At 36.7% G+C, this 12,847-nt stretch overlaps 1 protein-coding gene across 2 annotated transcripts in view; it reads left to right on the forward strand.

The window, feature by feature from the left end:
* CASD1 (CAS1 domain containing 1) overlaps positions 1–12,847 on the forward strand; it is a 35,848-nt gene that overhangs the window by 15,629 nt on the left and 7,372 nt on the right. For both annotated transcript variants that reach the window (XR_003994868.1, XM_030510874.1), the window contains exons 7-17: positions 984–1,107; positions 2,720–2,934; positions 3,918–4,340; positions 4,758–4,847; positions 5,448–5,567; positions 6,471–6,627; positions 8,133–8,212; positions 9,085–9,186; positions 10,556–10,696; positions 11,313–11,390; positions 12,358–12,450. Coding sequence is in view for 1 of the 2 variants with exons in the window: in XM_030510874.1 (XP_030366734.1) it covers positions 984–1,107; positions 2,720–2,934; positions 3,918–4,340; positions 4,758–4,847; positions 5,448–5,567; positions 6,471–6,627; positions 8,133–8,212; positions 9,085–9,186; positions 10,556–10,696; positions 11,313–11,390; positions 12,358–12,450 (1,623 nt within the window). In the remaining variant the exon portion in view is untranslated. The remainder of the gene's footprint in view (positions 1–983; positions 1,108–2,719; positions 2,935–3,917; positions 4,341–4,757; positions 4,848–5,447; positions 5,568–6,470; positions 6,628–8,132; positions 8,213–9,084; positions 9,187–10,555; positions 10,697–11,312; positions 11,391–12,357; positions 12,451–12,847) is intronic.

Raw genomic sequence — 12,847 nt, forward strand, 5'->3', positions numbered from 1 at the left:
TCTATGGGGCATTTTAGTGAAGAAAAAAGTCCTGGTAGAGTGACTTTTATGCTGTCAAGTTGGTTACATGATAGAGTTTTTAAACTCATTTTGTAATAAAAATATACTCTCAGTGAATTTGCTGTTACAACAAGTAGTTTTAAAATATCGGATATTTTTTATTATAGCTGTGCAATGTACAGTACTTGCTTTTTGGCAGCAATACTGGTTGATAACATTGATTAGCTTGAACCTAGCTAATAAAGTAGCTTTCTTAAAAGCAGATTGTTCATTTTAAAAAAGTTAAATGCAAGTACTTGCATACTAACTGAGAATAATTTTTAATAAACTCTTTTCAGTCACAAAATGCTACTTTGGAGCATGGTCCAATCTGGAATGCTCTTTTTGAGCATGCATAATTCTTTTGGGCTTATATGGGCAAAAACCTGTATTTTACTTGAGTAATTTAACAACCAAAGAGATTTGCACCTCCTGAATCTTGTTCCACTGGAATTTTCCACCACTGCTACAGGCTGCAGCATCACAGAAAACAGGGCTGACAAGGACCGGAAGAGGTCTCCTAACCCATTGGTTTGACACAAGGCAGGATCAGTTATATCTGTGCTGCACTTGACAAGAGTCAACCAATTCTTTAAGACTTGCAGGGACAGAACTCAACAGCTCCCCTAAGTCATCCATTCTAGTAGCTGACTGGTACTGGGAGTCAAGGGTTGAATGACTGCTCATTTCATTTATGAAAAATCAAATATACATTAAGTTGAATATTATATGCTCTGCATTTGAATAGTCTCTTTGAATGTAATTATCTGTCTGAACAGCTGCTTAGTCCAAAAGAAATATTTAGCACTTTAAAAGTGAAGACTACAAAAAATAATCTAGCTTTATAAAAATAATGAAAAATAGTTACTAGCAGAGCAAAGGAATCAGTTAATTAAGGGTCCTCAGACACGCAGGTACTGAATCTCTTTTCTTTATTTCTCCAGTGGTCTATCAAGATTCATAATGGCAGCAATGAAGCCCTCACACAGTATAAAATCAATATCACTTCAATTGCACCTCTTTTGGAAAAATTAGCAAAAACTAGTGATGTTTACTGGGTCTTACAAGGTAAAGTAATGAACAGTAGGTAATAATTTGTACTGTCACATCTGTTGAATCATTGTCTTGTGGGGTATGGAAGACAGTCTATATGGTTTACTTGCAGAGTAAAAAGGGCATTGGTTGAAGTCCAGTCTGGCCTTTCTTGTAGCCTTAACTAGCAGGAACCTAACTAGCTGTTCCTAGTGATGGAGATTTAAAGCTCACCCAGGAAAATGTTTTGCCTTCTGAACTCTTCAATTCTTTGCTAGCTTACTCTCAGGCTCAATACGGTAGGTCTATTCTCCCTGTGCTCTGCTCCACACCTGCCTCCTGGGAGTCAAGAACACAGTGCAAAAACCAGCTGTATTCCTGTGCTTGTGTTCTATTAAATTTTCAGATTACATAAATAATAAGAGAGATTCAGCAAGTGCATCCTCTGTGTGTGTCTAGAATGGACTCACTGTTGAGAATAGGGAGAATTTAAGTCTCTAGCATGAAACTTGCTTCTGAGCACTGATGAGTTAAGATTAAGGGCCAGAAATCAGGATTCACAGTGACTCTGTGAGATTTTTATTATGGGCACCAAGCTTACATTCTTTTGCTTTTCTTCAATAAACCCAAAATACAACCCTGATATTGAACAGTGAGCTCATAGGTAGAATGTGCTCCTGGTATATCTGCCATAAAACATAGCATTTTTAGATTATCATCACCTCAGTTAGAAACATAGGCAGATTTTGAGCCCTAATAGGAATATCCCCAGTTGTACTTTACAGTCACATCCAGGTTCCTATCAAAGATAGTTCTAGAGGTTAACCTGAAGCAACAGATGAATCTTCTTACATTTGTTTCAAAAACATGTTTATCTGTAATAGAAGCAATTAGCTGTCAGGCATGGCGTGCCATTCTCTTGATAAAGATGCAGTCCATTTAAGTCATCTCTGAGCTCTTTAATGGAACAAGTAAGAAGAGGTGTCTGTACAGAGTTGTCTAGACATTGACTGTCCAAAAGTAGGCATGAGGTAGCTAAAGCGAATCACCTTACAGTTCATAGAGTGTGTTTCACCAGAGTAAGAACATCAGCAGCTTTTCATAGCAACGTACTGATCTCCAGCTGACCTTTTGGTCCAGAACCCTGTATAGCTTTGTGTTAAGCTCTACATAATTTGTGAAGCCTGCAGCCAATTAAGTGGTGTTCCGTTTTTGAAAGGAGAATCTGGCTTCTTCTGCAGTAACAAAAGGGCTTGAGAGATTTATTTCTTTTTTCTATGTCTCTGTTCTGCTGCCTGTCTTCTGTCCTCTTGGCTTTAGAGTCTGCTTATGCCTTTGGAGAAGGCATAAGCAGCTCTGTACTCCAGCATTATAAGCTTTTCATGGGTTTGGGAAAATTAAACAGGCATTCATGTCTGGCCAAAGTTTTCTAATCTATAAGTACATATGCATGACTATGGACTGGCAATAAGAACATTTCATCATAAACAACTCTAGTTACTGTAACAGTCTCTCATTCCTTGCTGTACATTTTTTTCTGTGCCATTAAACAATTGTGACTACCTAAATGCCTGTGCAACTTGAGCTAAGCAAATGTCTTTGTCAAGTAGAACGTTAATGTGCTCATTCTTTGTCCTTTCAAATTCAGATCCCGTTTATGAAGATATGCTGAGTGAAAGTCGGAAAATGATCACTAATGAGAAAATAGATGCTTATAATGAAGCAGCTGTTCGTATTCTGAACAGCAGCTCCCGAAATTCCAAAGCTAAAGTTAAAGTGTTCAGTGTATCAAAATTGATAGCACAAGAAACTATCATGAAGTCTACAGATGGCTTGCATCTCCCTGAATCAAGCAGAGATACAGTAAGTGTTTTTATCACCAGTCAGCTTTGAAAAGTAGTAACAGTAAAACAAGATTTTAAGTGAATGTTCTGAAATGGCAGACAATATGAACGGAATGAGGACCACATTCTTCAGGAAATTTTGTTCAGAAGATCTCAGTAGGTGTGAGAACAGTCAGTTACATACAGTGTTAAAAAACCCCACAATACAAACACTTTAGTGTGTAGCTATTTCAAAATAGCTGTTAATTGGCTATATCTTTTAGATCCTGCATGCAAACTTTATGCCTGCATCTGCGTGTATCAGGGTGAAAATTATTTGTAAAACAGTGCTAAGAAATAAGTCTTAATTTTTCACCTATATGCCCATATAATTTTGTTCAGTAAGAAGTATGAAAAAGACAACACAAAATATACGCTTTCCTGATTGTGCGGACTGTAACTGACTTAATTTTTTATTTTATCTTTAACTTACGAATATCTTTGCACATAGTGAGTGCCTCTGAGCTTTGTCAGTCTGTTCTTGTGAAAGAGCTCTCTTACTGTGTCACTTCTAGTTCCACTCCTTCACAGATTTCCATTGCTTTAAAGTACTGCATGAACTACATACCATCTCACCATAGGTTTCAACCTCATTGCTGTGTTTTAGAGTTTCATTACTGTGCCCCTTTAGCACTCAAGTTTATGAGCTGTTTTTCATTTATAGTCCATTTAGCTCTTTATAGCTTTACACCCAGTAGAAAGAACTCTTTTATTGTAAGGATTAGGATTAGATCTTCTTGCTTCCCTGAAGAAGCTCAAGGGTTTCCTGTTTGAAAGAGGTGTTTTGACTGTACTGTTGAATGCAATTAGGTATATGGGGTTACTGTGTAATTTTACCTGTGTAGTGATAGGGGAGAATTGCGTATGTTTTATATCATCGCATGATCTAGAAGATTTATTACAATGAAAATGTTAATGTTTTTATTAGTGATTAATTGACAAAACTGCTTATTTCTTTGACAGAATGCGATGATTCTTATGAATGTCTACTGCAATAAGATAATGAAGCCCATTGATGGCTCCTGCTGCCAGCCTCAGCCTCCTCTCACTCTCATACAGAAGTTAGCTTTCTGTTTCTTTACTTTGTCCATTATTGGATATTTAATTATCAGTTTAATTCATCGGAATAATTATCGGAAGAGCAAATCATGCACTGATTTGGAAAGCGGAGAGGAGAAGAAACCTGCTATCAGCACTCCTGTTTCTACTTTAGAGATGCTCTTACACTCCTTCTGCAAACTTGGTCTAATCATGACCTATTTTTATCTGTGTGACAGAGCAAATCTTTTCATGAAGGAAAATAAATTTTACACACATTCATCTTTCTTCATACCAATCGTCTATCTCTTGGTTTTGGGGGTATTTTATACTGAAAATACCAAAGAGGTAATGATCATGTTGACATCCAGCTTATAACGTTTTTTCCAAGTTTGAGTGTAAATAACTAATTGCTAAATACTGAAAGTTAGATTTTCAAAGTCAGTTTAATTCATCTGCAAAAAATGCATTCACAAGCAGTGTAATGTTTGCATGGAATTAGATGCAAAAGTTTTTTGAAAGCAAATGGATATGAGTGTTTTTAGCCATTGTCACTAAGTTAAATTGCAACTGAGCATAGCTCAGATACAAGAGAGTATATATCACATTCAAATGTGATAGATCTGTGTCCATTAGACAAAGACGTCTACAGTTGAGACCTATTTATCCATAAAGCGGTTTATTGTTTTGAACTTTCTCTCCTCATTTTGTAGATGTTCGTTGTACTTTTTGGAATAGCAACACTCTTGTTTTGTTTTGCATTAGACTAAAGTGTTAAATAGAGAACAGACTGATGAATGGAAGGGCTGGATGCAACTTGTTATTTTGATTTATCATATCTCTGGAGCAAGCACTGTAAGTGATTTGAATTTCTTTTTTTTTTTTTAAGTGGGAGTGCAATTGGTGTACGTTTCTTCAAAAGAAAGACAATGCAAATGTGTATTAAAATTGAATAGAATGAATAACTAATGCTGTTGTTCCTGTAGTTTTTAAAATGGTATTAGCAGAATTAGTTTTTCTTTGTATTTAAGTGTAGATTTCATTGACACGAGTGCTTTGTGCATACTTGACCAGAGAAAAAGTATACTTTAGTATACTAAATAACGTAGACTTTTACGTTGGTTTATTTTTAATTGCTAGCAACACTTCCTTTTTATGTTCTGAACTTGAACCTGCTGAAGGTAGGCTTTCAAAGAGCCCTTCTTAAGTCTCTCTTAGCAGGAAGTAGAATGTGGAAAGCATAGAACAATAAATAGAAGAAATTAATTTTAACATTGGAGAGGTTAGGGCACCAAAAGAACTTAGTAAGAAACAGAGACTCGTAGGATAATGTTTCTTTTCATAGTTAAACCTGATTTACTGCAATGCAGAAAAAGCATAAAACAGAGGGGAAAAGTAGAAAGTAAATGGAATTTATGTGGACATTTATAAAAGGTACTCTATTTTTCTCAACAGTTTTTACCTGTGTACATGCACATTCGAGTTCTGGTTGCTGCATATCTGTTCCAAACAGGTTATGGGCACTTCTCATATTTTTGGATAAAAGGGGACTTTGGTGTGTACAGAGTTTGTCAGGTAAGATATTTATTTACTGCCTTTATAAAGAAATTTGTTCAGATAGCAAAATATCCATAGTATATCTTTACTCCCTAAATAATGTGATATCAGATTACTTAGCCAAGGTTTGCACATTGAAAATGACTATCGTTTTTATGTAAACTGACCTGTTTAATTGGTGCTGTTTATCTAATACTAACATATAGTATATAAATAATACTTAAAATGTAAGTATGTAGGTTTTAAAATACCAAGACAAATAATTTCCAGTATATAGCAACAGAGTTTTCATTGCAGTAGCAAATTACAATATATAGCAATATATAAGTAATGATCCAGGAGCCTACATTTGTTAATAAAGAAAATGAATATTCGTACCATAATGATACTGGAGAAAACATCCTACTTTTGTGGTTTCCTTCCCAGGCTTTGCAGTCTGTCCTGTAGCAGTTTAGAATTGTGTTATATTGTCATGTAACTTGGGTCATCGTGCTCGTTAAAAGTATGTCTGTAGCCTAATTGCAGCCCTGGTAATGACATTACCCTAGTGTTAGCGGAGCTAGCTCAGTAGCTATGGGAGTGAAAGCAGAGAGGCTTTAACAACATCCAGCAATCGGAATACTCAGTTCCCAGCCTGGGGAACAGTCAGTTCTGGTTTACCCTGTTTTCATTGCTCTGTCTACCCAAGTAGGCCAGTGTAGGACAGGAGGCCCGCTACTATATAATCAGCCTGCGGTCTTACATTGCACCGTTTATGTCTCTGAGATACTTAACCATGTTTCAGCTGAAATATAATCAGCATGTGAGATGTAAAATACATAGATATTTTCATACAGTGCTAGAGGAACATGTCCCCCATCTCTCTCAGCTTTGCCTCTCAGCTTATATATCCTCTGTCTTGTCTCCTCTGACACCCTCCAGGTTTTATTTCGTCTCAATTTCTTGGTTGTGGTACTGTGCATAGTGATGGACCGACCTTACCAGTTCTACTACTTTGTGCCATTAGTCACTGTCTGGTTTATGGTCATTTATGCCACCTTAGCTATATGGCCTCAGATAGTCCAGAAAAAAGCAAATGGTAAGATTATTTTTGTATTTATTTCTGCTATAAAGCATTTGCATGTTACTACAATGACAGCCATAGAGAAAATGGTATTGTTGGATCCCAATCTCTTTGTAACATAGTCAAAATATGCTAATCAGCTATTCACAGAAGTACGGTTTGTCATAGATGAATTATGTGTCAGCTGGAAAATGTAAAAGCTGATAAATAAACTCTGACTCTGGCTACAGTCATATTAGAATACTTTTTAATAGGCTTTAACCATCAGAAATGTGTTTTATTAAGAGTTGTAATACTACTGAGTGCAGACTAAAAGCATAGGTTACACTGTTCCTGCTAGCTGAAGTTGTTGCTGTGGTGTACTAATCGTTAGGTACAGCATGAGAAGTGAGCGTTTAGACTTTCCCATTCTGCGTTGCCAATATGCCTCGTCCATCTTGAGCACTAATTCTGCCACACCTGCCAAATAAGAATGTAGGGTTTGTTATCTTAGTATCTTAGATTAAGTGGTTAATCATCAGTATGATTTGTGATATGGGTATTTTAAATAAAAATCGAAGTGAAATCCCGGTTTATTTTATGCGTTGCAGTTCATTGAAAAGCTGTCATGAAGTGGTAAATGCTAATTTAATTCACCTAAATTAGAAATAAAACCTTCAGAGGCTTAGGTCCTCCTTTCCTGTTGGTGTAGTAATATCCAAATTTTATAGTCTGCAGGTATGACAATAAAATATACCAAATGCATGCTAGGATAGATGTTGCAGAAATATAGCTAGAGAGTAGTTTTACAAGATACTTCAAAGGCAAATAGCTCGAATGTTTTGGGGTTTTTTTCTATGAAGGCACTTCTGTTCCAGACACAGACAAATGACTATTGCATACTTCAGAGTAACAGCGTCTTGCGAAACTAGAAAATCTTTCAGTGACAACTTTCACTTGTTTACGGCCCTATTTCCAGCTGCCAATTTATGTGGCGAGAGAGGGAGAGATGATCCCTGTTGCAATGTTGAGGCTTGATAGAGCTTAGTATCAATCAACAGCTTTGAGGAGCAGTTCTTCAGGCTTCTTTTCATAAGATACTTGTCCCTAATGACCTGCAGCTGAGCTTTGGAGTACAGCTGGTACCTCAGAGTTTAATAATGTATGCTCTACTTATCTCACATTGCAAAGGCTGTTGGGCATTTTGTTTTATTTATTTATTTACATTCTCCTAGAAGAAGGACTGCTGTGCAGAGTGTTTGGGAAAGCATGCTTTAAAATAGTTTCTGGTTGAACACCCAAGTTCTCTTCTTTCTGTATGTATGTTGTCCCTGGTTTAGGCACAAGACTTCATTTAGGATTAATAGGGTTTTAATTGCTGTGAATGTTTAATTTAATTGCTTAAAGCAAAATCTAACATGTAAGTGAGAATAGTGATGAAATATTGCTGGTAATACTTGAACATTTATTATTTAATGTGTCCTGGGGTTTGCCATTGAAAAATTGATGACTGTGTACTGATTAATTTATTTCTTCATCAGGAAACTGCTTGTGGCACTTTGGTTTACTGCTGAAACTGATTTGCTTACTGACATGTATATATTTTCTGTCATATTCTCAGGTTTGTAAATTTTGACTATTTTTATCCTTAATAACCTAAGAGTATATTACCTATCTCTACCCTTTAATGTGCTCATAGCTTGTATATTTGCTCCTGTATCATAAAGATAAAAGAAGAAAAATGGAACCTTTCAGTTTCTTTTCATATTTGAATTGGTGTGGGTGCTGGAAAAACCACAATTCTGTATCTTACTCATTTGTAATGTTTGACATGTTTTCAGTATACTACTACAAATGTAATAAATACAAAGGTCTATGCTTTGGGTTTGGGGTGGGTTGGTTTTTCTTATGTGCTTAAAGTTCTGGTATTTGCTAGCATATAGTGATCTGGTGATATGAAGATCTGTGTCTCTTAAGAGACCGGTTTTTGGCTTTGATACCTTATCAAAAGACTGCTTCCCATGCTAAATTAATTTAGCGACTTACTGCATGCTGCAAGTGTAGCTGACAGAAATAAAGACAGAGTTTGTCACCCCAGGATTTTATAGGGGGGGTTGTGTGATTTTTAATCCCTCATTGGTTTTAAGCCTGTTGAACTGTAGTCTTTGGTAGAGTATGCATTTGTTATCCCGATGCGTTAGTGGATCTCTCCCTTTAAGCCTGCAGTGCAAAATGCAAGGTCTTTGTGGGAAGACCTTTGTGGGAAGCAAAACTGAAACTCTTTCTCATCTGAAGAAGTATTTTTTGTTTTGTTTGGTTGGGGGTTTTTTTTCTTTTTGGAGGGGAGTGACTTCGAAGAAGCCTGTTATTTAGCTAATGTCAGTTAGCTAGTGAAATACGCATGTGGTAATACTAAAAGAAAGCATATTGATTTAAATGCAGTAAATATAGTTGACATCAGTGTTAATGCTTTTGCCCTGTTTATTTTTACAGGGTGCATTCGAGAAGATATTTTCCTTTTGGCCACTGTCCAAGTGTTTTGAACTGAATGGGAATGTCTATGAATGGTGGTTTAGGTGGAAGTTGGATCGCTATGTATGTAACATTTGTATGAAGTCAGACTGGTCTTTTAAGTGTATTTTTTAATGTGGGGGGATGGGGAGGTGAGGGAAAGCAGGAGTTTGTCCCAGGGGATTGTTTAATAGAAGACTAAGCTGCATCCACCTTCTGCAAATGTCTGTCAAAGCCTTGCTTAAAAGATGGATATTGATTTATTTGCTGTTGGATCCTGCTTTTAAAAAGTCATAAAGTGACCTGGATGTGGCTTTTCTCAAAAATTTCACTGTGAAAATATAACACCTGTAGCACTTCAGGCTATTGAAATACAAGACAGATTATCATGGTGGCTTTCTTAATAATATTTTTTGAAAGCTGTATCAATTAAGGATATATTTCTTTTAAGGTAACCTTCAAAACACTTTTAAAATCAGGGTCTTGGTGCCCAAAACATACTACTCTTGCATAGTGAAAGATGTCCGGCCCATGGCAGGGGGTTGGAACTAGATGATCTTTAAGGTCCCTTCCAACCCAAACCATTCTGTGATTCTACAATATTTTTAAATGGTTTTCCAGTGGGAAAGTGCTTTCTTTCCAGTTATTGACCCTACAATATGAGGGGACAGAACAGGGAGACACTGGTCTTCTTTTTTGCCTTCTTGGTAAGGTAAGTGGAGTTTCTAAGATGGGAGCATTTATCTGCTAACTTTACCCTTAGTGGGATCGCTTGCACACTCCTCCCTCTGGCATTCTTCATTTGTGGAGCACACACCATTGTCATGTCCCAGGCTGCTCCCATCGGCAGTGCACACTGCACGGAGGCATTTCAGCCTTGGAGCTTTGCTGTTGTGAATAGTGTGTGTTCTGTGTTGCTGCTGAAGAGGAAGCCTACAAAAAAACAGAGAAGACAAGCACCACATGGGCCTGAAACAGCATCATGTAGCTAGCTAATGAGAACTTGGCATAAGATCATAAAACACTGAAGAACTGTGCCTGTGAGACAGGGAAGCACTTGTAGTGCTGCTTGGATGTTTTCACCTGCCAACTTGGGAAAAGGCCAGAGACTCGTGTTTTTTCCCCAGAGAAAGCTCTTTTCAATGCTGGCATAGATTGCAGAGGGGATAGAGGTACTTGAAAGCTTCTTGAAATTTCATTGTCATTCTAATGCTCTGTGAAGCATTAGTAACAGTACTTTTATTTGTAGTTTTTGAGTTAAAAATGCAGTTTATGACAACCTATTTTAGAAAGCCTGGTTTTGTTTGTTTCGGTAAATCTGGGAAAGGATCTTTTGAAACCTAAGCTTTGACATTACGAATAGTTTATCCTGTAGTATTTCTGTTAAGAGTTTGTACCTGAAGTCGTTGTAAAAGCCATGAAATATTCACTGCATTCTGTTTGTCTCTTACAGGTGGTTTTTCATGGGATGCTGTTCGCTTTTGTTTATCTGGCATTGCAGAAACGTCAGATGATATCAGAAGGAAAAGGAGATCCTCTTTTCTCCAACAGAGTTTCAAATGTTTTATTATTTATTTCAGTTGTATCCTTTTTGGTACGTACCAAGTATAACTGCTATGATCAGGTTTGTAAATCGCTAAAGAACAAGTTTTCTGAAGTTCTTCTTTAGAAAATACATCGATTTTAAAAAGTCGAATCTTGATCTGGAGATACTTCAGCTGTGGGTTTTTGCACACTCTGACCTATTTACTCACTGAAATAGTTTTCCTTTCAGTCAACTGTAGATGAAAACATCATCACTCTTTCAGTTCATTGCAAAGGTTACAAGAAAATTGGACCATAATAGTGATACGGTAGATAATGCAGCTCTTATCTCCACTCTTGATTGCTTGTCTATTTGCGATGAAAAAACTGTCAACAGTATGCCTGTGTCTTAGGGTATGATTAAGTACAGTATTCATCATTTGCAAAGAAAAATTTGGGAGAAACACGAAATTATGCATAATGTAATTTTTTTTCTCTTAAAATCTTTTCTATAATATTAATATTTCAATTTTTCTTACTAAGCAAAATGATGTTTTTTATATTAGCGTCTCACGTATTAGTGAGCCAACTACTTAGTGCTGAAACACTTCAAAATAGCTTATCTCTTCTTTAATTTTTAAACATTACATAGAATTGCTACACAGATTGATTTTTGTATCTTTTAGGCCTACTCTATTTGGGCTAGTAGCTGTAAAAACAAGACGGAGTGCAATGAGCTACATCCTTCTGTTTCTGTGGTACAGGTAGTTATAATTATAGTCCTTTTCCTTACAGTGATAGACTCCACTCTGTTATTGTTTGGGCTCTTTTAGAAGTTGTTTTTAAGTATATTTTTGCTTTAGCGTGGAATGTCAGATACTGAGCTTCATTCAAGTGTCTGAAAGTGAAAAAGGGTTTAACTATGTTGCTCACTGGTTTCCATTGCCTCTAAGCACTGAAATCACATACTGTATTACACTTTTGACTAACCATCATGTCCTTAGTGTAGGTTTCATAGGCACTGTTTAAGTCCAGACCAAACTTCTGACTCATCACATAGCAATGGAAAAGTAGAAAGCTGTGGGGAAGCACAAATGTTTGTGAGGTATTAGTGTAGGAAGCACCTATGGACCCTTTAGTTACTTTCAGGCAGGGAAGAGGTTGGCCACAGGGGCATGCGTTTGGTTTTCTGAAGCTTAGATTTTCCTCTTACTGTGTCCCCTGTCCCACTGTACCCCAGCTGTCTGACTCTCTTCCCTCTCTGTTTCCTTTGCTTGGTAGTCTGTCCTGCCCTCTTGAGGAGACAGTGTGTGTGACTAAATTTTTTAATATGAATTTGTCCATCTTGACACCTTCTCTTTAAAAATTGAGGGTTAACTCAGATTTGTAATCACCTTCATTTTGGGCTGGCATGGTAGAACATATCTTGTGACCATGCCTAGTAGGTGTATAGCAATACCTATCAAGATCAAGGCTGTGATTATACTGAAGATGTAAAATGTGACTTGCTATGCTGTAAGAATGCATGTGAGAGATTTGCAGTTTCAAGACTGACTTCAAGTATAAACTGCATGGATTTTTGTTTGGTTTATATGTTTATCAGATTTTAAAGACAATTTAATGCATGATGCACTTCACTTTACACAGTGAAAATGAATAAACATTTTGTGTGTGTGTGTAACCTGCTTGTCATCCACAGTCACTTTTGGTTTTTTAATTCTTTTGAAATAGATTTTAGCTTTTGTCCTCATCAGGAACATTCCTGGCTACGTCCGATCTATGTATAGCTCATTCTTTGCCTGGTTTGGCAAAATTTCTCTAGAGGTGAGTAGAACGATCAGAAGTACAGTGAATTGAAACTTAGAAACATAAGGTGGCTTTATTATCTTGATTGTAGTAAAACGCATAAATAGTGAAAACATACATTGGCTTATTTAATGCCATGCTGCTGTGTTTTAGCACTGTAGTTTCTGTCTACACTTAAAAATCATAGCTGAAATAGCTCACAGTAGCAAACTTATTTCTTATGTTGTTTGGGGAGGGGGGGAAGTTTAGGGTTCTGAGAGTGGGGATTTAATGCTGGAGTAAGATGTGTTGTGTATGCAGCTGGAAGATAAAAGTTTAAGCCAGTTGAAGAATCATCATGAATGTGACTAGTGCAAGTACACTTATAAATGTGTTTGCTCTGGAAAGCTTTCCTGCATTAATAAACAAATGTTTT

Source organism: Strigops habroptila, chromosome 1 (genome assembly GCF_004027225.2).
Source record: "Strigops habroptila isolate Jane chromosome 1, bStrHab1.2.pri, whole genome shotgun sequence".
NCBI classification, from domain to species: Eukaryota; Metazoa; Chordata; class Aves; order Psittaciformes; family Psittacidae; genus Strigops; species Strigops habroptila.